At 36.1% G+C, this 25,942-nt stretch overlaps 1 protein-coding gene across 4 annotated transcripts in view; it reads right to left on the minus strand.

Annotated features, from left to right (window-relative positions):
- The window catches only part of PTPRD (protein tyrosine phosphatase receptor type D), a 386,895-nt gene that overhangs the window by 18,359 nt on the left and 342,594 nt on the right, over positions 1-25,942 (minus strand). For all 4 annotated transcript variants that reach the window (XM_075526932.1, XM_075526931.1, XM_075526929.1 and 1 more), the window contains 3 exons: positions 19,731-19,850; positions 18,740-18,894; positions 237-522 (listed from right to left, as the gene is read on the minus strand). In XM_075526932.1, coding sequence (XP_075383047.1) covers positions 237-522; positions 18,740-18,894; positions 19,731-19,850 — 561 coding nt within the window. The remainder of the gene's footprint in view (positions 1-236; positions 523-18,739; positions 18,895-19,730; positions 19,851-25,942) is intronic.

Genomic DNA, 25,942 nt, shown 5'->3' on the forward strand with positions numbered 1-25,942 from the left:
AGCTATTGAAACAATAAAGGAACAGCAGGGTTAAACCACCCTCACTGAACGGTTCTTGTCTGGACACCAATGGAGGATAGAATTGTACATTTTACAAAGGATCGTCTTCCTAATTTAAAATATTAGCCTGCCGATGTCTTATCTTTTGATTACTGGAAATAATTCGTGGAGGACATAACAGCATTAAGTGTTACACCATTTGTTTTTGGTTCCCAGCAACATAAAAACCCCAGTACCTTAAATTCCAGTTCCATTCCTGTGACATTCTCGCCTGTTTCTATCTGTGTCAGCTTCTGGATATATGCATACAGGTTTCTGGCTGGCACTTCGGTATTTCCACATGTCACTGCTTCCAGCAGTGCATCATGGATAAAGATGTATTGGTCCTCCGTTTGAACCATGTAATTCCTCTGCGCTCTCATTAGAGTTACGTGGCCATAAATATCTACAGTCTTTTCATGCTTTATTCTCTCTAACATGGCATCTATCACAATGAAACAGCCAGTCCTGCCGACTCCAGCACTAAAAGAAATGAACACAGGAGGGAGAACATGAAGGACTATTTCATGCATTGTGCTTACTTTTATGGCATTCAAGTTTTAAAGTTTCGTGACACTGATTTGAACAGCACATTTTTCTGAATATGAACATCAGCTTTTATGAAAGAGTTTGGCGCCCTGAAATAAGTAAACTCCTTTAACACCCATTACAAGCAATTGAGAACGTGGAATGCTTTTATATGAGATCTTTGCATCTTGCAGTTTCAGGCTTGACTATACGAGAAATAAAACACATTGCAACATGTTCTAGAAATACATGTTCTTAAAAATGGAAATTACTGGAGATGATTAATCCTCTAAGAATTCAAGCTTTATTTGTAGCATGATTTCTAACTCATTAAACATGCTGTTGTTGCTATTCTGTTTACAGAGGTGAACTTATTGCAAACAATAATGTTACAGAAAATGAATCTTACATATTTCTATCGTGCTCTGGAGGTAAACTTTCTATCCTTCTCCCAGCTCTGTCAACGGGGCTCCTATTAACACAGTTTGTTCTGTCCTCTGCTCTCTCACTTACCCAGCCCATACTGTTATTCTTTGCAATGCAGAGCCATGCCTAGTTAGCTGTGCTAGCTGTAGGCTGGGGAAATCCCCAGCTGGCTACTTCATTGTCTGTCTTGCATCTCTAGGAAAATGTAAAAGCTCTGGAATGGCCAGAACCTGGACCAGGATGTTCAGTCATCACATTATTTCAAAGGACAGATTATAAAAGGACTAAAATATGCTTAAAGACGAAGCTTGAAGTCACAGCATTGAACTAATGTCCAGACTGGGTGAGTAATATTTTTCAGGCAGAGGCAAAGTTAGTGGTCCCTCACAGATTCTGAGTTGTCACTTGTTGGTTTTAGGCAGGAGCTGAAGTAAAGTCACATCAAACCTGTTGAGGCCAAAGAAACTACTATTTCTTAGCTCTCTGCACAGTAAGGGATTCCTCAGGAACAACTCTGAGCTAGAAAGATATTTTCCCCTCTTCGGTGGGGCTTGAGGGTAGAAGAAGACATGGGTCAGCTACTGTGAGCTTGGCACAGGAATAAAACTTGATCATGAACTATTCAGTTGGATCCAAGAGAATTAAACCTGTCTCAGTAACAGATCTACTTAACAGCAATTTATTTTTATGATACCTGCTGTCAAAATGTGCCAAGACTTTCAAGGATTTTCAGCCATTCTCTCCCTGTCTTAAAGGTGTTTGTCACATGTATGGGCTACCTTTAGTAACTCCTGAGGACAACGTTATGCAATCAGGAGAGGAAAAAGAGACTTAAAGTTCTCACCTTGATGTGATTACTATTAGTCATACATGATCCTTTATTACACATTTGGCATAACTGAACAGGAACGATGTAGAACGAATAGGAAAAAGATTACAGAATATACAAGACCAGAAAATACACTGAAGGTCTGAATGTGCAACCTGTGTGCTAAATGGAGCTACATTTCCCAAAATCTCTATGGGAATTCTTTTATAGAGATGTTTGGACATCAACTGTACTGAATCATATCTTCAGATAGATAATTGTCTTTTTGCAGCCATGTATATGACTCAACTTTATGAAGTTCTGTTTGAACTATTGGCATACATGTAGCTACATAAAGCACAAGTGTAAAATATAATGGTTTTTGTATATCATTTTTATAGCCGGGATCACATCATGTCTGTGACAATGAATGATAGCTTCTGGCCTTCTAAATGCTTAAATGTTTTCAGTAGTGACATGAAATGCAGTATGTAGTATAGTAAGCAACAGTTTATAAACCCTCAAGATATTGACATTATCATCTAAGCCAAAGATATTCAAGAACACCACAAACTGCCATTTTTTTGAAAAGAGGCAGAAAGAAATAAAAATAATTACAACCCAGCTTCTAGAGGACAATTATATAAAAATGAAGATCTTCTCACAGTTCCTGTATTTTCATGAGATATTAAATATCATAAGTCCATCCTGAAATCAATAATTAAGGGTAAACCTTTATTTCTTGCATGACGCTTTAAGAATCTTTGCCACTTACAAGCAAACTGCATTTACTTACAACCAAATCAGAAAGAAGTACAGAGCAGAAAGATGTTTTAGTCTCACACGAGGTAAGTTTTGTTTCTAAGATTCCATATTTACATATTGTTAATCATGTATTCTTGCCACCAGTTACTCTTCCCAGAAGCAGATCCCCTTCAAACAGCTGAGGACTTCTGCTAACACACCAAATGCATCAATCTCAGCTTTCTTAGATGCCACTCTGACAAGAATTAATCAATATTCTGAGCTTAAGAAAACTTAGCAGTCAATGATATTGATCAATGGGAGTTGTAGAGAAAGAAAATATACAGACAAATGAAATGATGGCTATCCTAGCTAAATAGGAGTTCATTTACCTTGTAGAATAAAAGCTCTGCATTCAGGAAACCTTAGTGACCTTAACGTTGGTAATAATAATGGAGAAAAACTAAAAATAATTGTCTCACTATTGCTTTTTTTTTTTTTTGATTGCGAAGAAATCACCACAAGTAGCACACGTTTGTATGTCAAATTGGTTTATATACAGTTTTAAACCACTTCTTAAACAATACCTCCTTGCATTCAGTTTTTATCAGCCTAACAAGTGCTGGCCAAGTGAGAAATAAGAAGGTTTGACAGTGCAGATATTCTCAGGAGTTTAGAATATGGTTCTCTTTCCTATCATGTATTAATGAGTTAATGTTCCAGCTCCATGTTTGTAACTGGATATGCCGTTTTTCAGATCAAACATTAAAAGGTTCACTGGTACCTACAGAGCACAACTGCAAAATTCCAACCCAGTTAAAAGCTTGCACTTTCAGCTGGAACAAGCAGTTTTCATTTCTTCTATTCATGTCTTATATTATTATTTATATATTTATTCTTCCCATGAGCAAACTCAAAGAGGAATAGTTATTAGCATACTGTACCACAGAAGATACTTGCTAGTTTACAGGTTTATGCAGAGGTTGTGAAGATCATGACACCAGACCAAAACATATTGCTATGCACCACTGTTTTCATGATAAAGATGGAGGGGCTGACACACTACGTTTATTGAGGCATTTGGCTCCACTGGGCTCCTGACACACTCCTCTCTGGATCATTTTATCCAGCAAGATATTTTACTACCTTAAGGTGTTCAGGACTTTCCAACTCTGCCAATTATAAATGAGCTGTGTGTCTACCAGTCTACCCTTTTTGGTTTCCAGGTAAAAATGGAACTAATACTATGAATATTTTAACTTACTTCCTCTTTGCCCCAACACGCCTTCTAACTCCAATAGCTCCTATACAAGAAAAAGAAACTATCCTATCTTCATCCCCTGTTTCCCCTTCTCTTCTGCTGTCATACAGACCTCTTAATATGGTACCACTGCACCACTGGGAAGCCACGCAGTTCGAATCCTCACTAATATGCCACTGGAACCTGAAAAAAAATTCCTATCTACTTTCTGCTAACAATGGTAATTCACCTAATGAGAATAATTTCACAAATTAATTCTACACTTGTTGCTGACTTTCTTGCCCTTTTGGTTTGCATCTTTTGGTGTTACTGTCAAACTTAGAATTTTAAAAAAATATTCTATCATTTCAGCTAGTGAAAGATACTGTTACATTTACAAGCTGAAAACCTAAGCAATCTATTAAATAGGCATGTCTACTAGGAAACTGTTATTGCTTCAAATATTATCATTTATCCTATTATAACATTTGTTTTCAATTTCTCAAAACATGTCTGTCTCAGTCCCATGAGCTGAAACGTGTTTAATGTCCTGTGATGCAATACAGCTGTAATTTACAAAAAGAAAAATTAAGAGGCATAAGGGGGCTATTCCACATTAAAATCACTGTATGGATGTGTTAAAGGTTGGTTTTTGTGATTAATTTGTAGCTGTTTAAATGATGACCCTTTACTGATACTTCAGTGATTTGGCAGAGGAAGGCAGTGTAATTGCCAGTATTCACAGATCATTTAATTGGAAGCAAAGACAGTAAAATATGGACCAAAATTCATTTAGGACATTTTTGACTCATATCAGGGGAAAATTTTATTGAATATTACAGTTTCAGATTGAATGAAGCTTGCATTTATGAACTGAAAGTACATAAAATTGCTTGTGATATGGGAAACATATAAAAATGACTGGATTTTATTGAGGAACTTCATATGATTAATTAGATTCCAATCCCACAGAAATTCTGTAGTAGTTCTGACAAGGGCAATATTTAGATTATTTTCTCCTTTAGGAAATTAGAACACAGTTGAAAATCACTCCTGTCTGGGAAGCAGCAAAAAAGCCCCTTATGAAGCCACTGAACATCCTTTTGAAGGGATGCATCTGACTGAAATAGCATAAAGACCTTGTGCAAAGAGATAAATTCAAATTTCATTTTAGGAGAGATACCAGACTGCTTCAAGAATTCTGGTACCAGCTTGTAAAAGACCTTTGAGAATTGATCTGCAAGTGTGCAATGACTTCTTCTCACTGTGGTTACGGTCAGATACCAGCAATCTAGTATGGTATATGACACATTTTTAGGTGTAATGCTTCACCAAACTAAAGACTTTAGCCACTGCATTTTCTTCATCTTTATGCTATGCATGGAGGCAACCATATTTGTCATGGAAGTTACATAAGCTTCTTAAAATGAACAAGGGAACAAAAAAAATCAGAAAACAGGAGATTTCACTACAAGTAGATAAAGCTCAGTCTAGAGCTCCCCAGAGTTTTCATGGATAGCTGGCAAAAGCATAGGAGGCTTACAAATCAAAAGTCAGCCTTAGATCTTTCTTTCTTTACTGAGCTTTATGAAGATTTTCCTTTCAGTCTGTATGTTCTCAGAATTCTACCATCACCATAAATTCTCCAAATAACGGCCCCGGATTTAAGCTCAATTTTTTGTAATATGTGATTGTAGAAGTGTAATAATGTTCAGGAAGTAAATCTTTTCTTCATCTAATCCTGAGTTCAGCTCTGGAGAGATCAAGCACAAGAAGCTGTCTTACCAGATTGTATCATGAACACAAACAAACAAACTCTCAAATATTAAAAAATACAGAATCAAAACTACCAGAAATTTCTCTAACAAATCCCATGTACAGGGAATAATTGTTTATTAAAATAATTTTAAAAGCTGAGTTTTCCGTGCAGGATAAAAACGTAGCATTAGTAATGCTCAACAAAACAAAACAAAAACGTTTTAAGAGACACTTCTAACAAGGACATTCCATTATAGCAGTTCAAATCCTCTCACCAGACTTTAAATCCAGGTCTGTCATGAGCCAGAACTTTACAGAAATGCAGAAGGACTCCTATATAGCTTCAAAGCAATACAGGAAGGTAGTTGTGGAAGTGCATAATGTCAAGAGCAACTCCACTAACTGATAGTTCACAAGTATTAGAAATAATTTACGTGTTAGCAGTGGAGGAAGATGTACCATGTTGCACTATGAAAGTAAAAGATACATAAGTAGTTCATTAAGGTAATGGAGTGAAGGAAAATAACATCTGAAACCACAAATATTACAGCCACAGGCAACTTCTGAGCACACTTTTAAAATGTGACAGCCGTTTACCTGAAGTTACATTTTTGCACTGCAGTTAGATTTAGGAGGTTTCTGTAGAACTAATTGGAAGGATTTTGTGTGACATCTTTATTTACTCTCACACTCATTCATTCACTCACCACGCTATGAATCCACTATTTACTGAAGGATTCTGTAAATTTTTCCATGAATGCCATTCGGAGGCCATTTTGCATGTAAAAGAGTAGCCCTTGCATTTGCCTCCATGACAAGCAGTGTGGCCCATCTCAAGAATGGCAGAGAAATCATAAGGTTGAAGAAACATATCACAGAGGATGACAATGTATGAAAGGGAGGTTAATCAAACTAGGTAACTCAGCTTGGAGCAGAGAAGACTCAAGAGAAAGGGAGATATGAAAGAAGGGCAGAAAACCATGCGTTACGTGGAGGAAATGAAAAGGAAATTACTCTCTTTTGCTTGTAACACAAGAAATAGGATCACGAAATGAAATGATGAGACAGAGAGTTTAGAACAAACAGGATGTAGTTTTTCATGTAGTGCATAATTAAATTGTGAAACTCATTGTTGCAGAATACCATGGATGCCAAAAAGAAATTCATGGAGGAAAGGATCCATTAAGGGTAATTAACAAACAAGTTACAGACACAATTTCTCCTACAGAAATCCTTTTATTAGACTTTGGATTTTGGATAGGCACTCTAAGAAAATAACATTCTAGACATGTCCTAGGAGAGAAGCTTAAGTGCGCTGTCTAAATTTGGTCTTGTGGTCCCACATAGTTAAAGAAAGCACAAGCATTCCACCCCCCCTGTCTGCTAATCAGATCATCTAGACCTCTTCCTTTCAATCAGCACTTCTGCCTTTGGGTACCTGATGCTTTTAGGAACTATGCCATTGACAAGGGACAGCACTGTTTCTGATCCTTGCTTTTTCTGGCTTAAAAGGGACAGAACATCACAGAGTACTTCTGCCTGCTTCTTTCCTGAAATCATGAATTGTTGGTGAAAAAAAGATCTCCTATTTTTCTGCTTGAGAGATGGAATATAGCAGAAATTACACAATATGACAACCGAAAAGTTCATCGACCCTATTTCATACCACTTCTTTTTCTTACCTTGGTTTCCCTTCAGAGTTGATTGTTGGTTTTATATAGCAATACATGTGATAATCCTGCTTTTCATAGAGGATTTTTGTATATACACCTTACTGTAAATTACTATATCACCTGATTTCTTCAATTACTCAGATATATAAAGAAATTAGAATAACCTGTATTTCTCTGTACTGTTTTATCTGTGCACAAGGATTTACTGTGATTTTTTATTTCAAAATTAATCCAGTTCTCCAGTTCTCCATCCTCCTTCTTATTTTCCTACTTCTCTAAATACAATCATATATTCAGTCTACTGCATTCTGTACTTAGCATCAAAGAGTAACCTAAATATCTCTTCTCTGTGAGATTTGTTGAGTTTCACTGTATATTTTACATTCTTTGTCCTGTACAATGCATTCACAAAGCATTCTTGTCATTACGCATTCCACTAAAGAAAGAAAGAACTAAAATTTACTGAAATAGAGTTTAGGGAAATGTTTAGAAAAAGAATGTATTTTGAGGTTAATTTTAAAAACACATCTTACTGTGACTCGTTTCCTTCAATTAAAGACAGATCTATGCATGAACAGCTGTAGTAAATACAGAAAATGATACTTCTGGGTAATTTATGAGAGGAAGTACACTGTGATCCTATCATCAATAAATAAAAGTAAAGATTACAGCACAGCAAAGAAGTCAATGAGTAGAAATTACGCTGCTTGCTGCTAACAACTACTCCTTGCTTTCTTTGCATTTCAACCTGTTTTGCGTTCTCAGGATGGAATGTTTTGAGGAGTTGTTTTGTAGTTTTGCATATTTCTGTGCTTTGATTACATTTTCATGTGGAACATGTAGAAGAGCTATTACCCTATCTGTGTGGGAAATAGGAAGGTGAACTGATGCTATCTGAAAATGAATTAAAGAAGGTGGGAAGAAATGTGTTCTGCAGCACTGGATAACAGGATGACCTTGAAAGTGCTTGCTGAACACTAAGGTGCTTCCTAGTTTCAGAGTCCTTCTGGACTCCTCTCTGATTCTAGGTGTTTGTATACCTATTGTGGCCAACAACTGTTTCTTTTTCTTAACACCAGCTGCCCTCAGGATCCCTGTTTTTAAAGTCAGAACACTACCATTTGCCATTTGTTATGCTTGGGTTTTAGACTGATAGAACAGTGATGAGGTCCCAGATTGTCATCTGGACATAGTATTTCATCTGGTAAGTACAAAGCAAAAAAGAAGACATACTACCAGGTCTCCTCAGTGTGCGTTGGCTTTTTTTTCAGTACCAACCACAGTTCAAAGCCCTAAATGAGCTGGGCTCTACCTGTCTACAAATCCTTTTTTTTTCTTTTTTTTTCCTACTTTGAAAACTTGTAAATAACCAGAAATTAGTCCTCAAGCTTGAAGCTGATGGGACTTTAGCAGCAGACCTACTGTTTTGGATCTCCATCTCAAGATGTCTCTTCCTTTTCCATGGAGAACTAATATAGCTAGAGAATACATTCAGAGGATGAGACAAAAGTGATCTTGCCACTTTAGATTTGGTTTAAACTGAAATGATTGCAATATGGTAATAATGCAGTGAGATGTTATACAGCTGGAAATAGAGAAGAAAAAACTATGAAGCTTCTCTGACGAGCTCCTATCAAGGCTCTTGCTAGGCCTCTGTTTTCTTAGACCAAGTGGTGAAAAGAATAAACTCCCTTTTCAATATCTCTGACAATACTCTGCCGACAGCTGAAGAGCTTGGTTACCAGTACTACTTCTGATGTTTCTTTTCTTTAACCTCAGCAGTCTTTATAACAGCAAGAATTCTCTGCAATGTAGTAGAAAACCAGGTTGTGAGAGGTTAATACTACTAAGCATTTCTTAATCACAATTTGTCATTTAGAGGTTGGACACTAATCTCTCTCTTTTTTGCAGGATTTTGAACTTTATGAGCAAATATTGTGGATAAGTTATAATGAAAATCATGGGGGTTTTGGCATAGAAGTTTCAAAGTAGCTGTAAAATGAGCTTGGATAGTACTATAATAATTTTTAAACAATTAAATCTATTTTTAAAATTCAGGTGACAAAAAAGAATAGGTACCACAGTGCAGGATTCACTTGGAACAGCAGTCATTGACAAAATCTGTAAGTGATGACACCCTGAAGTAAATCTATAAAAGTATGAAAAACTAAGAAAGATTAATATTCAAGGCAGAATACTGATTGGAAAGCCTCCATGAAAAGATAACAGGACTATTTTTAAAGCTTCATTTCACTTCTAGAGACACAGGGAGATGATTTAAAGAGGTTTTCATGCTGATTACTTTAAATAAAAATACAGCCTGTTCAAAGTTAGCCAAACATGTGGGGTAGCCAAGTTGATGCAATGTGTTCCAGTATACTGTGTGTCCATGGATATTCCGGAATTTACTCTAGGTACAGCTGGGAAATCTCAGAGATACCCCTTTCCAGAATTCAGCTATTGGGTTATAAAAATATTTTCACATTTCCTGCAGATGGCTGGATTCTTTTCTTCACTCATAATTTTAATTCAGAATTCATTACAGACAGCTGCTGGCTCTGATAGAACCTAATTGCTCTTTTACTAGACTCAGCTGCAAGCAGTCAGATTTCCTTTTCCTTTGTAGAGTATATTATATATAAACATGGGCGGGGAGAAAAATAACCAATTAACTAAATACATATGGATAAAATGACTCACTAAGAGTGCTGATCAAATAAAGTATCAAACTACAGCTTAGGTCAAAGGAAATTACAGGCCTTGTAGGACATGATAATATATATATATGGAAATAATTATCAGCACCAACATATTTGTAATTTGAGATAACACATGGAAAAGGCACCGCTTCTGTTAAAAAAATCTTAGAGAAAATTATTACATTTTAATAAGGGGCAGGTTACTTCACTGAATAAAAAGTCATCAGTCTCCAGGAGACCTGCTCAACCGAAACCATTTGTTGGCCAAATCCAAGTCAGGCCTCAGTACCTCCACCGAACAACTTACAAGAAAATGTGGCATAATTCTGGAACTATTTTTGCTGCCTTACCTCTTATTAAAAAAATATAAAAAGACTGGGGAATAGTTACTGTTACTAAGGTTACAGAAAAAGGGTATGTCGCAAATGAGGAAGCAAAGACAGCCAGCAAAAAGACTAGGGATGTGAGGATTGTACATGACAAGTACTGAAACAGGTTAGGATATGTTGCTGTCCTAGTTTGCTATGATGGATGAACACAATGGAAAGTTGTAGACATGTAAAACAAGAGAGAGAGTTAAAGAATGTTCTTTTTTCTCCCTTTATCCGAAGAAATTTAGTGAAATGAAGAGACACATGTTTAAAATAACAGTAAATAGATATCTTCTAACATGATGTGTGAAACTACTTGTCAGAGAATAATATGTAGACAGGGAAAAAAGTTAAACATAAGACTGTCTGATTTTGTTCTTTAAAAATCTGTGTACAATCAGAGATATGAACAATACAGTATCCACCAGTTTCTGTGGGGGAAAATAATGGGGGAAAAGAATTGAAATCTTCATGAAGTAGGGCTAAACTAGTCACTGCTTGCTGCTGGGGAGGAAACTTCACTGAAATATTGTTGACTTCGGAGTTTTATACTTTCCCCTGAAAGTTCTGACATTTGCCATTGTCAGACACAGGATACTGGCCTAGATAGACCACTGATTCTATCTAGTAACAGCATTCACTATGTTCCTTTACAGTTTTCTGACTTCTGCCAGAAACAAAATCTTGCCTTATGCAGTCATAGAGGCTTTTTAGGATTTCAAAAGATAATCCAGCCCTGAGTCACAGCAGTGGGGCTATAATCCCCTGAACCACAGGCGAAGTGCCAACCAAAGATGGATTTATACACATAGGACTGATTTAATCAAAAAGACCACAAGTAGGTATTTTCCATTATTTGAACCTGCATGAAGAAATACTGCTATTATTTGCCATTTGTATGCTTTTGAATTTTAATAATGGTTCCAGTGATACTTACTGCGTTTTTATGCTTATAAACAATGGAAGCACATACTGTACGTACAGCAGCTTCAGTGCAGGTTTTAGAAAAGGCTGGTTTGCTGTGCAGAACTGGCTTCTAACTTAAGACAAAACTTGAAAGTGGATCAGCATCAGTGTGCTGGTGTTTGACACCTCATGGAAGATTTCTAGATAAGGTAGCATAGTATTTTCCTATTCAAACTAAAAATATCAAGGTACCCCAGACAATCTTTAAGGACACTGCACACTGTCACATTAACTACTGTATGGTAGTCCTTCTCATGTCCATAATTCCAGGTTTTCATATGTAAGCACCTAAATTTAAGGAAACAAATTAGACACCTAAACTACTAAGACCCAGATTGCCCTTAAGTTAGCTATCAGTTGGGGAAGGTAACTGGCATTTTTGCAATCAAGATGGTCCCAACTAATGACACTCAAATTTGAAACAGAGAAAAAGAATTCCAGGATTACCCATCCATCACTGGCTTTATCAGCATACAGACGGAGACTACTTTTTGTCTATGTAATTGCATGAGCATAAGACAGTAATCATGTGAAAACTCTTGTACGTTCAGCATAAAACAGCCAGGGTCTTCAACTGTGAAGCTTTTGGAATCTAAACTTTCACAACCTTGAAAGTTTTTATGGTGAGAATATGAAGGCAAGTCCCAAATCCTGTCCCTCTGTGATGCCACTCATCGCACAAGTGATTATCAAGCAGTGTCTTGCTATACAGATGATCCCTCAATCAATGTGCTGGTGGACTTCAGTCTTTGTTTCTGCCAGCTAGCATTTATTAACCTTTCTTCTAGACTCTCATTTTCCAGTAGATTCTGCAATTCCAACAACTAAATGAAGACAGAACAAGCATCCAAAAATTTCTAAATGAAGAGAATCCAGTTCCTATTCCTTAAACAGAGATCAAGCTCCCAAGGTATCAAACTCTGCAAGCCTTTGTGTATTTTGTACAAGGTACATGTAGAAATGAAGTAACTCCCAAGAAGAAAGGTATGTGTAGACATGAAAAGACTCCCAGTCAGTTACTCTGCCTGCATGGTCAGAGTAACTGAGACCACCAATACAAATGGCATACAATGAAAAACATGGACATTTACTCATTGCTGTATTTTTATTAAGAGGAACTAAACACCCTAAGCAGGGTCACCAACTATGCATTGTTTTAAGAAGAGAATCTAACAACAGCTTTATCCCTCTCCCTTTGCTTTTTATTGGTGAATGAAGACTTTGAGAAAGAAGTTGTCTAAATGAGATATATGGTGACCTACAGCTAACAGCTGGAGAGGAAATAGTGTTACAGTGTTTTCGTATATGGATTATACCCAGCACAGCCTAGTATATAGTAGCAACCCAATAGCTGCTGGATAAAGACATGTGGGTAAAGCAGAGAAAGTTTAGATTTGTGATATTAAAAGACTTGTTACACTAAACTGCCTTTACTATCTTTTCCTCTCCAGAGCTTTCAGCTGTCCCGGGAAGTTAGGAAAGATCCTGAGTTGTTCCCAGGGTAGGGAGAGGGAAGGTACGAGGTAGCTTTTAGTATTTTTCAATCTCCTTTGAGAGATTTCTGCATATGTACTGGGAGGAATTTTTTCCCCCACCGTGAAAACGGATAGCCAGTAATCTGCAACCTACTCACTGCCAGGATTAGAAAATGAGCACTTGGGAGGCATGTGGCAAAAGCGGTAGGGAGGTTCAAAAGATATAGAGGTGAAGTAAGACAATCCACTGGAAAATCATTGCCTTTGATATACATATATATTTTTAAATTTTATTTTTTATTCTGAAAATTTGAACAAAAATTAGGTAAGTATTCTACTTTAAGAAATAAAAGATCACATTGCGTTCTGTTATTTTTTGAAAATTAACTTGTTTTTACTGTGCTAACTGGTTATGTCAGTATACTCAGATTTACTTAAAACAGTCATATTCTTCCAAACTTCCAAATTTTTTTCTGTTTGCAATAGCAGCATTAACGGTACCTGCCAAAATTTCACAACGTATCTTAAAGATGCCCCTTGGTGCTGGTATTAAAAAGAGAGATTCAAACATATGGGATTGCACTTACATATAAAGCTTTTATGTAGTGTTACTGAACCAACTACTAAAGTTTCTGTGATGTTTTGAAAACATAGTGGCATAAAGCTCCAAACACCCTCCGGTGCTATTTTATAGTGATCTGATTAGCACCTGTTTGCCTGCAGTAATCCATCTTCAAACAAAAACATGTGCTTTCCCCACTATCATTAGACCACACGTTACAGCCTCACCAATGCAGAATCCTAGGGTTTAAGCCTGCATTTTTTCATTAAAGAAACCCTTTTTTCCAGATCAGCTCTGCAAATTAGGGCAAGTCATGCAGAGACACCAGTTGGATTGTGGTATTACTCAACTTCTGCGCAAAGGGACTGAAAGGATACAGTCTTAAAATATAACAGTCTGTAAATGAAAAAGCATCTACCTGCATCAAGTATTTCAACCACCATAGAAAAATCTTCAGATAAGTTATTTGACATAAGCTAAGACAAGATTTGAACACACATTATGAAAAGTATCTACAAACAGGATGGGATTGTGGTTGTTTTTTTTTTTTTTTTTTAATCCAGCTTTACCTTTGATTTAGCTGCTTTCCTCTACCAAATCTCACACTGAATATAATGATACTTCTGTCTTTGGGAGAATGTAACTCAAGCAAGGATCATGGAACATGGCAGTTTACAAAAAATATATTTCTAAATTTAACTTTACCTTGATTTGGGCTTTGCTAAACTATCTGTCCTGGTGGATATAGACAGAAAAGTATAGATTTTTTCCTGGAAAAAGAGTGCAATGGCATTATGCATTTATATTATTACCACTACACCTTTTTCATACAGGTAGTCCTACCAGGATATCTGATTACATAAATAAAAAAATCTGCACTTATATTAGCCCTTGATGTTACCTTTGGTGCTTCACAATCCTTTCAGCAATGATCTATGTTTTCTCCTTAAAAATAACATAGCTTTAACTATATTTTAATTACCTTTTCAGCTTACGAATCTGCCAACTTTTCTGCACAAGTAAGAGCTTTGACTGGTAGAATGTACATATGACGTTTCTCAACATGTTTTTGCCTTCTATATTAGATTCAAATTCAATACTGCACAGGCAACCAAACTGCTAATTATCAGAAGTAGATGTGTAAATGACATGTAAAGATGTCTGTTGCCTGGACATTAGTAACAAATAATTACTAATGTTATTGTAAATTCTGATCATATAAATCTGTATTTTTCTTTGCTTTCATCACACAAAATTTGTTATTAAGACTTCCACTTGTATTTGTTTGACATGCATTTATCAGAACATGTCTTATAAAGTCTAGTAATTTTGAGTGGTAATACTTATATTATATTAACAGTTAGTTCCACCAGTTAAGACTATGCATTTTTTTTCTGATCACTGTTATGTGAATAAAATGCATCCAAAAGTTTACAGGGTGAGTTCTTCAGTTGTCAGTTGTTTTCACCTCAGACTTTTTCCCACTAAGCACACTGCAAGTTATTAAATAAATTCTTAACACACCCAACAACCATTTCCTAGGAACAGGATATTAAACTAGCTTATCAGCAACTGAGGCTTTGATACAAACTGGTCTGGGGCCACACTCATGAACCAGATCTCCAACTACCTTGATTCTCTATAGGATATATAGCCACATCCCAAAACCACCAACTGGAAAAACCTCTTAATCTCTTAATATGAAGTGGACTGAAAGACAACTGCTGGTCAATATTAAGGCACATGAGGAGAATGCAGTAAGGGAAAGCTTGGGCTAAACTTCTCATTTACAATACCTACTTATAAATACAGAATAAACAGGGGGTTATTCTCCAAGGATCAAAATGTAGATAGCTGGCTCTTTTATTTATTCCTCACCCAGGCAGGCTCCTGTTGCTTTTACTGGGTGTTGACATGAATCAAAAGTGAAAAGGAGCTCACCTTTCAAACAGTAAGAAACTCTGAGCTAAATTCACAGATGTATTATAGACAAATAGCTTCTTCCTGTACTTAGTTGCCTGCTAGCTTTTATTTTCAGTTTTTTATGGGTTAAAAGCTTTGCAGAAAAATGCTTCCACAGCTGCTTCTTTTTACCAAAGGTATTTTGAAAGGTAAACCCCCTTGTATTTATACTTCTATAACATGTCATTATTATAATTTCCTGAGCTCTGACAGTTTGTTAAGTACTGGAAGAAACACAAAAGAAGGTACCAGTGCTGTTTCAGATGTCTTGACTATGAATCTCATGTTCCCACTGGGGAGTAAACTCAGATTATTCCTTCAGTGGGATATCTTGGAAAAGCGCTGCCTACCATAGGCAAAGGATACAAGATATGGTCTTGTATTATATTGTTTTGCTCTAGTGGAGAAAGTGTGAAATACTTTTAATACCTGAATGATGGCAGTACATGAGCTTTAATGAAAAGGGACTTAGGGAGTCCCTGAATACAAAATGGGAGACAGTGACAGATACTATACAGAACAAGGAAAACAGGATTTTTTTAAAAGGCTACAGAGGCAGACTAGGGGCCAGCAAAGGAAGAAATGAAAAGCAAGAAGTTTGTCAAGAATAGATAAGATATTTCAGTGGAAAAGGGTGACTACTAGAAGGCAGTGAAAGGTGATGCATGACAAAAACTGGCAGGAGACTGCTACCATTACAACAACGATCTTTCTTCAGAGAAAATACTAAGATATGTAGGAACATATTTCATATTGAAATGGTTCAGTAATATGGTAAAAAACAGTGAAATGAGTTTCAGAAAACAGTGAAATTGAAGGACAGAAATAGAATATAATTAGAGGAGTCCATGGAATAAAGAGCAGTCCAGACACTGGAGAGAAAAAAATTGAAAAAAAGTGAAATGACTGAGGATGAGAAGCAAAGGAAAGAGTGGCATGGAGAAATTTACAAAGTGAGCAACAGAGAAGAGAGGAAAGAAAAATCTGAAAGCAGATTATAAGAAAAAACACATAACATGCAAAACTTGCTTACTTTTTCTGTTTCAACATAAAACTAAAGTTTTTCTGAACTTGAAATGAAATGTTTAGGCATGTCCAGTACTTAAATTTCAAACTACATGTGAAAGTTTTTCATGTTGCTGATTGAAAGACGTATCTTTTAGCCTAAAAAAAATTGTGCTGATGGTCTGTTGTTGTTCCTCTTCTGATCCTTTTTACCAATTTAATAATACCAAATTCAAAATGATAAGGCAATACAAATCTCAAAATATAATGTTGCTACAATATGCCTGAAAAGAGACACCCACATTAACACTACTACTGTAAGAAAGAGTTTAGTAACTTATTTTTGTTGGCCTGTCAGTTAGATAGTTAGCACATTAACATTGATGAGTTGATGAGTACGTTCATAAGCTTTGGTCTGTCCACAACACTTGCTGCTATGTGCCAGCCACATAAAATTTTTAAATACAGAGACAAAAATTTGCAAATTTGCAAGAAATCTGGTTTCATTAGTTCTGCTCATAGCCAAATTGTTGGGAGTGGGATTTAAAAGGCTTGCTAAAATAATAGAATATGTGGAAGTGTGCTTTGCAGAGGACAGGTTGTATGAAATGCCCAAAATCTTAATGTCCCAAGAAGCTATACATAAGGCAAAGAGCTTTAACAAATTTACTACCAGGATATGCATATTGTTGAGTATCGACAAATAAATCAATAGGAAATTGGGAGAAAAAGTCCCTCAACAGGCATCAAATCATACTACCTAACCTGACCACCACTTTCACTGAAATTTGCATGCATAACCAATGACAAAGAGAAAATAATGACCTTGAGTGATAATAAGCCTTGTATTTGATTTCATCTTTTCCAATGACTTGCTGTATGACTCTTAACAACTAATTTAATTCATCTATTTTTGCATTGAGAGAATTTAGGTAATTATACTAACTTAACAGCCTTCCCAGAGTGGGAGGATTCATTTCTTCTATTAATTTTGGTTTTGATTTAGGGTATAACATCTTCACTGCTCAGCACCTTTGGAGGTATACTCTATATGGATCAAGCTGATGAAATTATAGGTGAGGCAATCTATAATTCTAGGCAATATTGGAAGTGTTTTAAGATCCTGTAAATATAGGTACAAAAAGATTTGGTTCCATTCAGGAAATACTCAGCAAACTGTATAAATCTATTTGCATTATTTTTTATATTTATTCCACATTCCTAACCCTGGTGTTTTAATAAACATTAAACGTCTATCTTACATGTTTTCTGATCTTTTCTAAACAGTCTGTGCCTTTCAACATTGAAGGACTACTTATTTTGTTTTCCTGTTGACTTTATTTTCCTGTCTCATTTACAAAAGGCTCTTTTAATCACTTAAAAAACGTTCAAATAACCAGCTTCCATGGCTAGCTTACCAATATGTAAGAAGACAAAACTAGAGGGGGTGGTATGCTGTAATCCTTGTAATTCCTATGCCTCAGTTTTGGGATGACAAAAGCAAGACTGGTTTTCAAATACACTAAGCATTTGTAGCTTCGAACAGGGAGTAGTAAGTGTCAGCCTTACTAACTGGAGGTATCCCAAAATTAAGCTCACAAAAATCAGTGATCTTAGGAATTTGCTTTGAAAGGGGCAGCACAGTAAGCTATGTAGCTCTAACAACATAGCCCTGGAATGAGGGGGGCCCATCTTACAGCTTACTTCTATCAGAATTGGCACATATGTCCTGACAATGTTCTTATCAGTGTGATTTTAAAGCTTTCTAAAAAATCTGCTCTTGTCAAAGATTTCCAACGAATCCCCATCTCTACCTCTTCATTTTCCTTACTCCCAGAACTTTAAGAGGAGATGATGTTTTTCTCTTGCAAGTTTATTAATTCATACTTTATAAAGCCTGAAGAGGTCTGCTACCTTGCAAACAGCATGGAGCACTCATTTCCCTGGAACTGAGCTCAGGCTGTTCCCTAGGTACATCGTTTGCAGTTCCAGCTCCTCACAGTCCTAAACTGAGGGTTTAACCTTGAATACAGATTAAGGTTTCTACCTATTTTCAATAAAAGTTGCCATTATTCTTTCTTAATTTTCATGTTCTTTACTTTCATACACAATATAAGTAATAATTTCAAATGCTGTTTCATTGCTCAAAATACATTTTCTTCAATATTCAGGTTCTTAAATCAGCACTGTCTTCTTTCTTTTTCATGCCACCTTACATATATACATTTGTATTCTCCCTGCAGACATTCTCACTGTAGACCTTTAGATATTCAAAAATTAATTCCTCTTGCACAGACCAAAGAAAGTAATTCTGGCCCATCCAAGTTGGCAGTACCATACTCAGGTCCCCAGTTTGCAATGCAACCATCCTTTTCTTTGACAGACTCAGAAGTATCTTTAAAAGAAGATTATGTTTTCATCTGCAACAAAACAGAAAGCAGTAATCTTGACATAAGATGCTTTGAAAGAAATTCTGGGCTTACCTGCAATGTACAACCATAGGTCCAGCATCAGGTGGGTTGCAGGTCTTGACTCGTCGCAGGAAAGCTAAGAACGGTGTTGGGTGTTCTGGGACACCATGGTCAGGCCAGGCAGTGAACTGGAATTGCCTCACTTCCCTTTTCTCACTTGAACCATTCTATGAAATTAAAAAACTTCATGCAAAACTGCCACTTGATGTGATATTGGCACTTTTAAATGAAACAACGGCAGAAGCATATATACCAGAGAAATATATTTAAATCACATTTGGGGCCAGAGAGAAACAGAACTCAGGCTATGGAGGGAAATGTTTCTTATATTCTAAATTGCAAGGTTCAAACAACCTAAGAGCTTTAACTATACTGCACAGTAATGCATCACAACAAGTGCCAGAGCTTTAGCTAGTATTTGATTCAGTTAAATGTTTTTTATAGCAAGAGCTCTGTATTAACTTAGAAAACTCCATGCTGTAAGAAGAATACACTCTGTCTGTAGAGGTCTCATTGTTCAGTACTGATAGGAGGAAATGAGGAAGGAAAGTGGAAGGAGGGAAAGGGAAGAAAGGGAGGGAGGAAATAAGGGAGAAAGGCAGGGAAGGCAGGAAGCAAAAGAAAGAAGGAGGGCAGGGCAGCAGGAGGGAGAGAGTGATAGGAAGGAGGGAAGGAAGGAAGGAAGGAAGGAAGGAAGGAAGGAAGGAAGGAAGGAAGGAAGGAAGGAGGGAAGGAAAAGGAAAGGAAAGGAAAGGAGCCGGGGGAAGAGAAAAGGGCAGGGCAGGGCAGGGCAGGGCAGGGCAGGGAAGGGAAGGGAAGGGAAGGGAAGGGAAGGGAAGGGAAGGAAAATGGAAAGGAAAGGAAAATGGAAAGGAAAGGAAAATGGAAAGGAAAGGAAAACGGGAAGGAAAGGAAAACGGAAAAGGAAATGGAAAAGGAAAGGATAAAAGTTGCCTACATTTAAATTTTAAAGTATATTGTAAGTATATATAAGTATATATACCTTGTAAAGTGCAAATGTACGAACACAGTACGTTGCCAATTCAACAGTGTCTAAAAGGGTCACTTGGATTAGTCCATATGTTTCTGTGCCTCTGCTTGGCCAGTATTGATCACACTTCACCTGTAGTGAAAAATATGCAATTACTGCATACATTTAAAACTGACATTTATTACCTATCTGAGTATATATCACTGTAGGTTTTTAAAGTACGTGGAGTTAGAACGTTAAACAACTGCTAAGGATCCAACACAGGAAATGTATTTTATCATCAACAAGAATTGCTCTTCTGGTAGTAGCTCTTACAATAACTTCTTCCATAATGGGTATTTGTAAATTCAGTGGGGCAGATGATTAAGAAATACTTGTAAGTATAGATACACTAAAGAAAAAACAATTTATAGTAGCTAAAAATATGACCTATATCTTCAGTAACTCACCTTTCACAGTCCAGAATTTAGTTACAGTACTAATCCAGTAGAGGTAGACAGACAACTTTTTGAATATTTGCCATATTTCACCTATTTGACATTAGTCCTCAAACATATAAACTGTTGCTTGGATGTTAACATCTAGTATGTATAGAAATATCTCAGTTAAAACCTGAATTTTTTGAGAAATAATTTTAGTACACAGATAAATGAAAGAGCACCAACAACTACTAAGTGCACTGTGAGAAATTACAATTTCCTTCCGAGATCAGTGTTACGAAGCATATAACGAAATTGTGTTCACAGGCATTTAAAAAACATGGTTTGATAGACAGAATTCATCCATCAAATTTTAAAAGACACAGGACATTTCATTCAGAGAAATCTCCATTCCAAAACACCATAGTTTAGAGTATTAATGAGCTGAAATAATTCTGTATAAGATGATGCAAAAGAGAACCATATGCTTATTACAATTGCTGAGGCTCGATAATTTGTTTCAGTTAAAAAAGGTATTTACGATGAAAACTATTATGAAAAAAGAAATGCTGAACCCCTAAAACAACCAGAAAACATAGTACAAAGTAGTAGGGGGTTAAATAATTGAAAATATTTTGCTTTCAGTAACTGATAGGTGAAACTGAGACAGTCAGTTTCCATTCTATTTATAACAATACTTTCTTATCAATTAGCCCCGCATACAGTACAGAAAAGAAGTGTATTCTGAGTCCAGTAATAATACATCACTTTTGTTTACTAAATGTCTTCATTAATCACTCTAAGCCAGACTGATACCCAATTCAGTGAGAATACATAAACTGTAAGAAACAACAAAAGAAGAATATTGCACAGTATTTCTGATAAAAATGTGAATTATCATGTTAATCCAAGAGAAAACCTGATGATTTCCCCAAAATAGAAAATTAGGAAATGCATCTTTGAAACTCATGTGTTCTCCAGGTTTCTCACTCTGCTCAGTACTTATTGAAAAAGACTTAGTACACTTTCAAACTCCCCAGTCCCGAATCGCTTTTGCTTGCAGATCATTTTATTTTGAGGCTCACAGGTCACAGATCACTAACAGTTCACAAATCACAGTCTGAGAACAAATTATCTAGATAAAGAGGAAAAAAAATTCTAACCACTGAAGAAGGTGATGAACATTCATTAGATGCAAAAAAACCTGAAACAATTTTTTATAGGAATTGATATCTTAATTTATAGATAAGGAATTGTAACAAAGTAACTAAAGATGTTTATTGACACTACAGTCTTAAAAATGGGATTAATAGTGTACAAAATCCTCTTATTAAGAGGAATTAAGTAATTACTTCCTTGTGCCATTTACTGAAATACTGAAAGAGTAAGTATTGAAGGTACTTCATGAATATCAGTGATTTATTTGCAAGATTCCTAATACTAAAAGAAGCCACTGTGGTCTTCTGCAAAGCAGACAGAAAGGTATATTTTCAATTGAGTTATGTCAATATAATTATAGTAAATCTAGTTTGACTTTATCATTAATATAGACACAGTGTAACTTGTGTCTGTATTGGTTAGCTGTATTTTAGACAAACAAGTTGTTTACTATTTATTATTTGTTAATTCCCATAGAATGACATACATTTTTTTATGGAAAGTGTTGATACGTAATAGCTGTTGTTTGTAATCTTAGCAACTACAGGTTTACTATAAACTTCTGACTAAACCTGTTTGGTTTGAATGATTTTTTTTAAAAAAAGAATAAAAATGGTAGAATACTTTATGTATTTTTAATGAAATGAATACAAGAAATAAATGTCTGGCCATGCCTTTGCATGCCTAAACATGTAGTTCTCCTCTTTACCCTGCAGTTCCCACATATAAATTCTATGCTCGTAGAAGCAGTGCTAGCTTCCAGAAAGCACGCCTGAAAAATTAACCAGCTTTCTCACCAGTAAGACTTTATAAAAACAACTTCCAAATGTAATAGAGGGAAACAAATGTTCAACACAAAAATTAAATGGAAATTCAGAACATAGTAGGTTACCAGCATCTTTGCAAACAACAGAAAATACTTGTTTTATTTTTATTTTGTATAGTAATCTAATGTTAAGCATATACTCATATTTAGAAGTCTTTAGAAAATTGCTCCTTTTCAGTTAGGCTGGGAGAAAATAAATGTGCCAGCTCTTTTAGGTGCAGATTTTAGCTTTTTTTTTTTCATTTATTAGTTTATCTAACATAAACTCCAATCATTTTGTAATTTTTCTAAAATACTTTCTGTGAGAGCTAGCTGATGCAGATGACTGCTGCTGGAAGCAGACAGTAACTGTTCAAAAATAAATACAATTTGTAGACCAGTGTATATATTATTTGAAAGTGGAAATTGACGAAAATAAGTATCAGTTTTTTGAAAGAAAACCTGACTTTGGATTGATGCGGATTTGACCTTCTGGAAGAGCACACGAAGCATAAGTTGATGGAACTACATCTTTTATTCCTTTTGACTCTTGATTTTTCTCAGAACAAGAGGTCTTCTTCACAGATGTGCCCTTACCTGCATCCTACACTCTTTTGCTCTGTGATCATAAACCTTACATTCCCAATACTCCTAACAATTCAGAGTCTGATTTATCTTTGTGAGAGATCAGAACAATGTTTTCTATTGGACTTCACCAGCAGCAGAGAATCAAATAATATAAGTTAATTGTTAGGACACTATTTTCTGAGACAGCGTTCTTGTTAAATGTTTTATCCTATGTTAAGATTCCAGCCTTCAGCACTTAAAATAAGTTTATTTTTCAGAGGTTACATATTAATGTTTTTTTCCAGAAAAAAATTCTCAAACCCCTTGAGTCATCCAAAATTTAGCACTAAATGTCAATAAGACAATTTTGAAATTATTTGCCAATTTTTTTTTTCTTTAGCTCTTTGATCTGTGTTTAGTTTCCCTATAGTTAGGTCAATTCTTCCTCACTTGTCAACATTGTTTGGAAAACAGACAACTTTAATGTGGTAAAGTATGGTGAGGATAACATGCATCCTCCTTCAGAAATAAAATTACAGGTTTTATTTATTTTCAGAGTTAGTTCGTAATATACTTTTGGTGAATTTCATAGTCCTTACCTTCCTCTTATCCACCTAGCTCCCAGTTACAAGGGCTGATCTTTTCCTCCGCAGACTACATTCACCTGCACCCAATAGAGCTTTTCTGTGCCACTAACTGTACATGGTTACAGAAAACAGCTTTTACCAATAATTCTCTAATGTTCTCTTGCCTGTCACTAAAGATGGCAAGATGAATGAAACAGACACACAGGCACGAAAGAACACACTGGTGATTTCAAAGAGTGTTTTTTAAAGAGAAATTAAATTACATGTAATGACAAGCATACCTTCTACTACTACTTTCACTATCTCATGATCATAGGTTGCACACTGCCAAAACCACTACATCTGAGATCTGAGCAGCTCTCAAAGGAGCACTGAATATATTATGAAATCTTTTAAGTACCATAGTAGTAGACATAGCTAGAAGACATAACTAATGATAGGCACATTCTCTTAACCTGCCCCTCAAACATACACATGTTTTCTTTCTCTACATTTGTTTCACTCAGACCATGCGAATCCTTGCTCTTCATGTAAGTACGAGCATTCACTGAAAGCAAAGCTGTAAGAAAATGTAAATTTCTTATCCATTAAAAATGAGAAGCTGGAGACCATTTCAGACTTGAGGGGTTTAAGTAGCTACAGTGTTCCTAAGAATATTCATGGATGTTCACACTTCAACAAGTCACAGACACTAGAGAAGGCACTGCCATGCATCAACAGAGCTGAAGGAAGTGTATTTCCGTATGAACATATGAATACAAAGATTCCTGACATTCAAGGGTAGAGAAATAATTTTCCAGTACAAAGTTCCATCATTCAGGCTGAAAAGCCCCTTCAGGTGATTCTTAACACATGAGCCAGCTGTTACAGGCTATCTCAGATTATAAAGACAAAACGCAGATCAGGAAAGAGACAGCAAACTAGTAATAGGCAGATTCATACAGTACATTCCTTGCTGTAAGAACAGCATATGAATTATGCTGAATCTGGAATAGGAAATAACAGCAGTATGTAACAAACTTCTTGCTCTGGTTTTCTTAATAATAATAGTCTTTGCAGACAAAACTTTCTAATGACATTTTCAGATGGTCTTCCTTCAAAAATAAAGTATCTCTACAATGATACTGAATGATAATAATAATTATGCAATAAAAAAGGTAGTGCCAGTTTTTGGTGATGGGAACTGCCTCAAACCCTCAGGCCAGCTTAGTGCCTCAGACATTCCAGCTAACGTTCTGCCTCCAAGCAGTTGTTACTCTGAAGCCATTTTCCTTTTTTTTGCAACAATGCCTTACCTCCTAATGATTAGGCTGATTTGAGTCTAAAGATCGTAGGCACTGACACTAGTACATGAGATTGTAATGCAAAGATTTTTTTTTAAAAATGAGAATACAGAAACACATTTTTCTAGGCCTTATTCGAACAAGATTCGGTCATGTGTTACTCATTCACTTTGGTCTAACTCCAAATAACAGATTAAAAATATAAACTCCTACTCAGAAATAAGGCTGAAAATAAAACAGTTTAAAGGTTTAGATTTTGCTTTCAGAGAGGCACTGAATTGAATAGGATCCTAAATTCTGAAAGAACTGTGCACCCAGTCCCAGGTAGACAGATCCTTCTAAGTCTCACCAAATGTATTCCCAAAACAATCGCTTCTGGAAATGTGGTTCTTTGAATCCATTGTTTACTACAGAAAAAAGAACATTTGTACCCACTGGTCTCTAATAACGATTTATAGTAGATATGTACCTGTGAGTACGTAAAGGCAAAGATGTTGATGTTCAGTCTGGAGAAAGGGAGGCTGAGGGGAGACTTTATCGCTCTCTACAACTACCTGAAAGGAGGTTGTAGAGAGGTGGGTGTTGGTCTCTTTGCCCAGGTAACAAGCAATAGGACAGGAGGAAATGGCCTCAAGTTGCACCAGGGGAGGTTTAGATTGGATATTAGGAAAAATTTCTTCACCAGAAGGGTTGTCAAGCATTGGAACAGGCTGCCCAGGGAAGCGGTTGAGTCACCATCCCTGGAGGTATTTAAAAGATGTGTAGATGTGGTGCTCAGGGACATGGTTTAGTGGTGGACTTGGCAGTGCTAGGTTAACAGTTGGACTTGATGATCTTAAAGGTCTTTTCCAACCTAAATGATTCTATGATTCTACGATTGTTGAAGCTCATCTGAACCAAGTATTTTGAGTGTAAAAACTAGGTATAAAATAAGCACTTCTGCAGTGCAATATAATTCTGTCTAAGGTCTTAATTACAGTAGCCTTGAAAAAGAAGTTCCAAACAGGATTTGGAGACAACATAAATGAACTTTAGGCTAATCAATTCATAACAAACTTTAGTCATCTAGTAAGTCTGCAAAACAACCCTCATTACACCGTTACTTTTTGAAATTTCTGAGATATGATTAGTAGGCTAAGAGGTACTAATTGATAATTGATAATTAAAAAGATAACCCCCAAACTGTCTCCATTCTGATCCTTATGACAGAGTGTGGTACAGTTATTAAAACAAAAGGAAACAGACATTAAAAGGAATCTTGGGCATATTTGAAATGTCTTCTCTATCATCTTTCATCTTCATCTATAAAAGCCAAGAATAGTTCAAAACTATATTGCTGGCATCAATGTGAGATGCCCTTTTTGAACTCTTCCTAACAGCAGGGAAGGCAGGGTCTTAGCAAATT

Source organism: Mycteria americana, chromosome Z (assembly GCF_035582795.1).
Source record: "Mycteria americana isolate JAX WOST 10 ecotype Jacksonville Zoo and Gardens chromosome Z, USCA_MyAme_1.0, whole genome shotgun sequence".
NCBI classification, from domain to species: Eukaryota; Metazoa; Chordata; class Aves; order Ciconiiformes; family Ciconiidae; genus Mycteria; species Mycteria americana.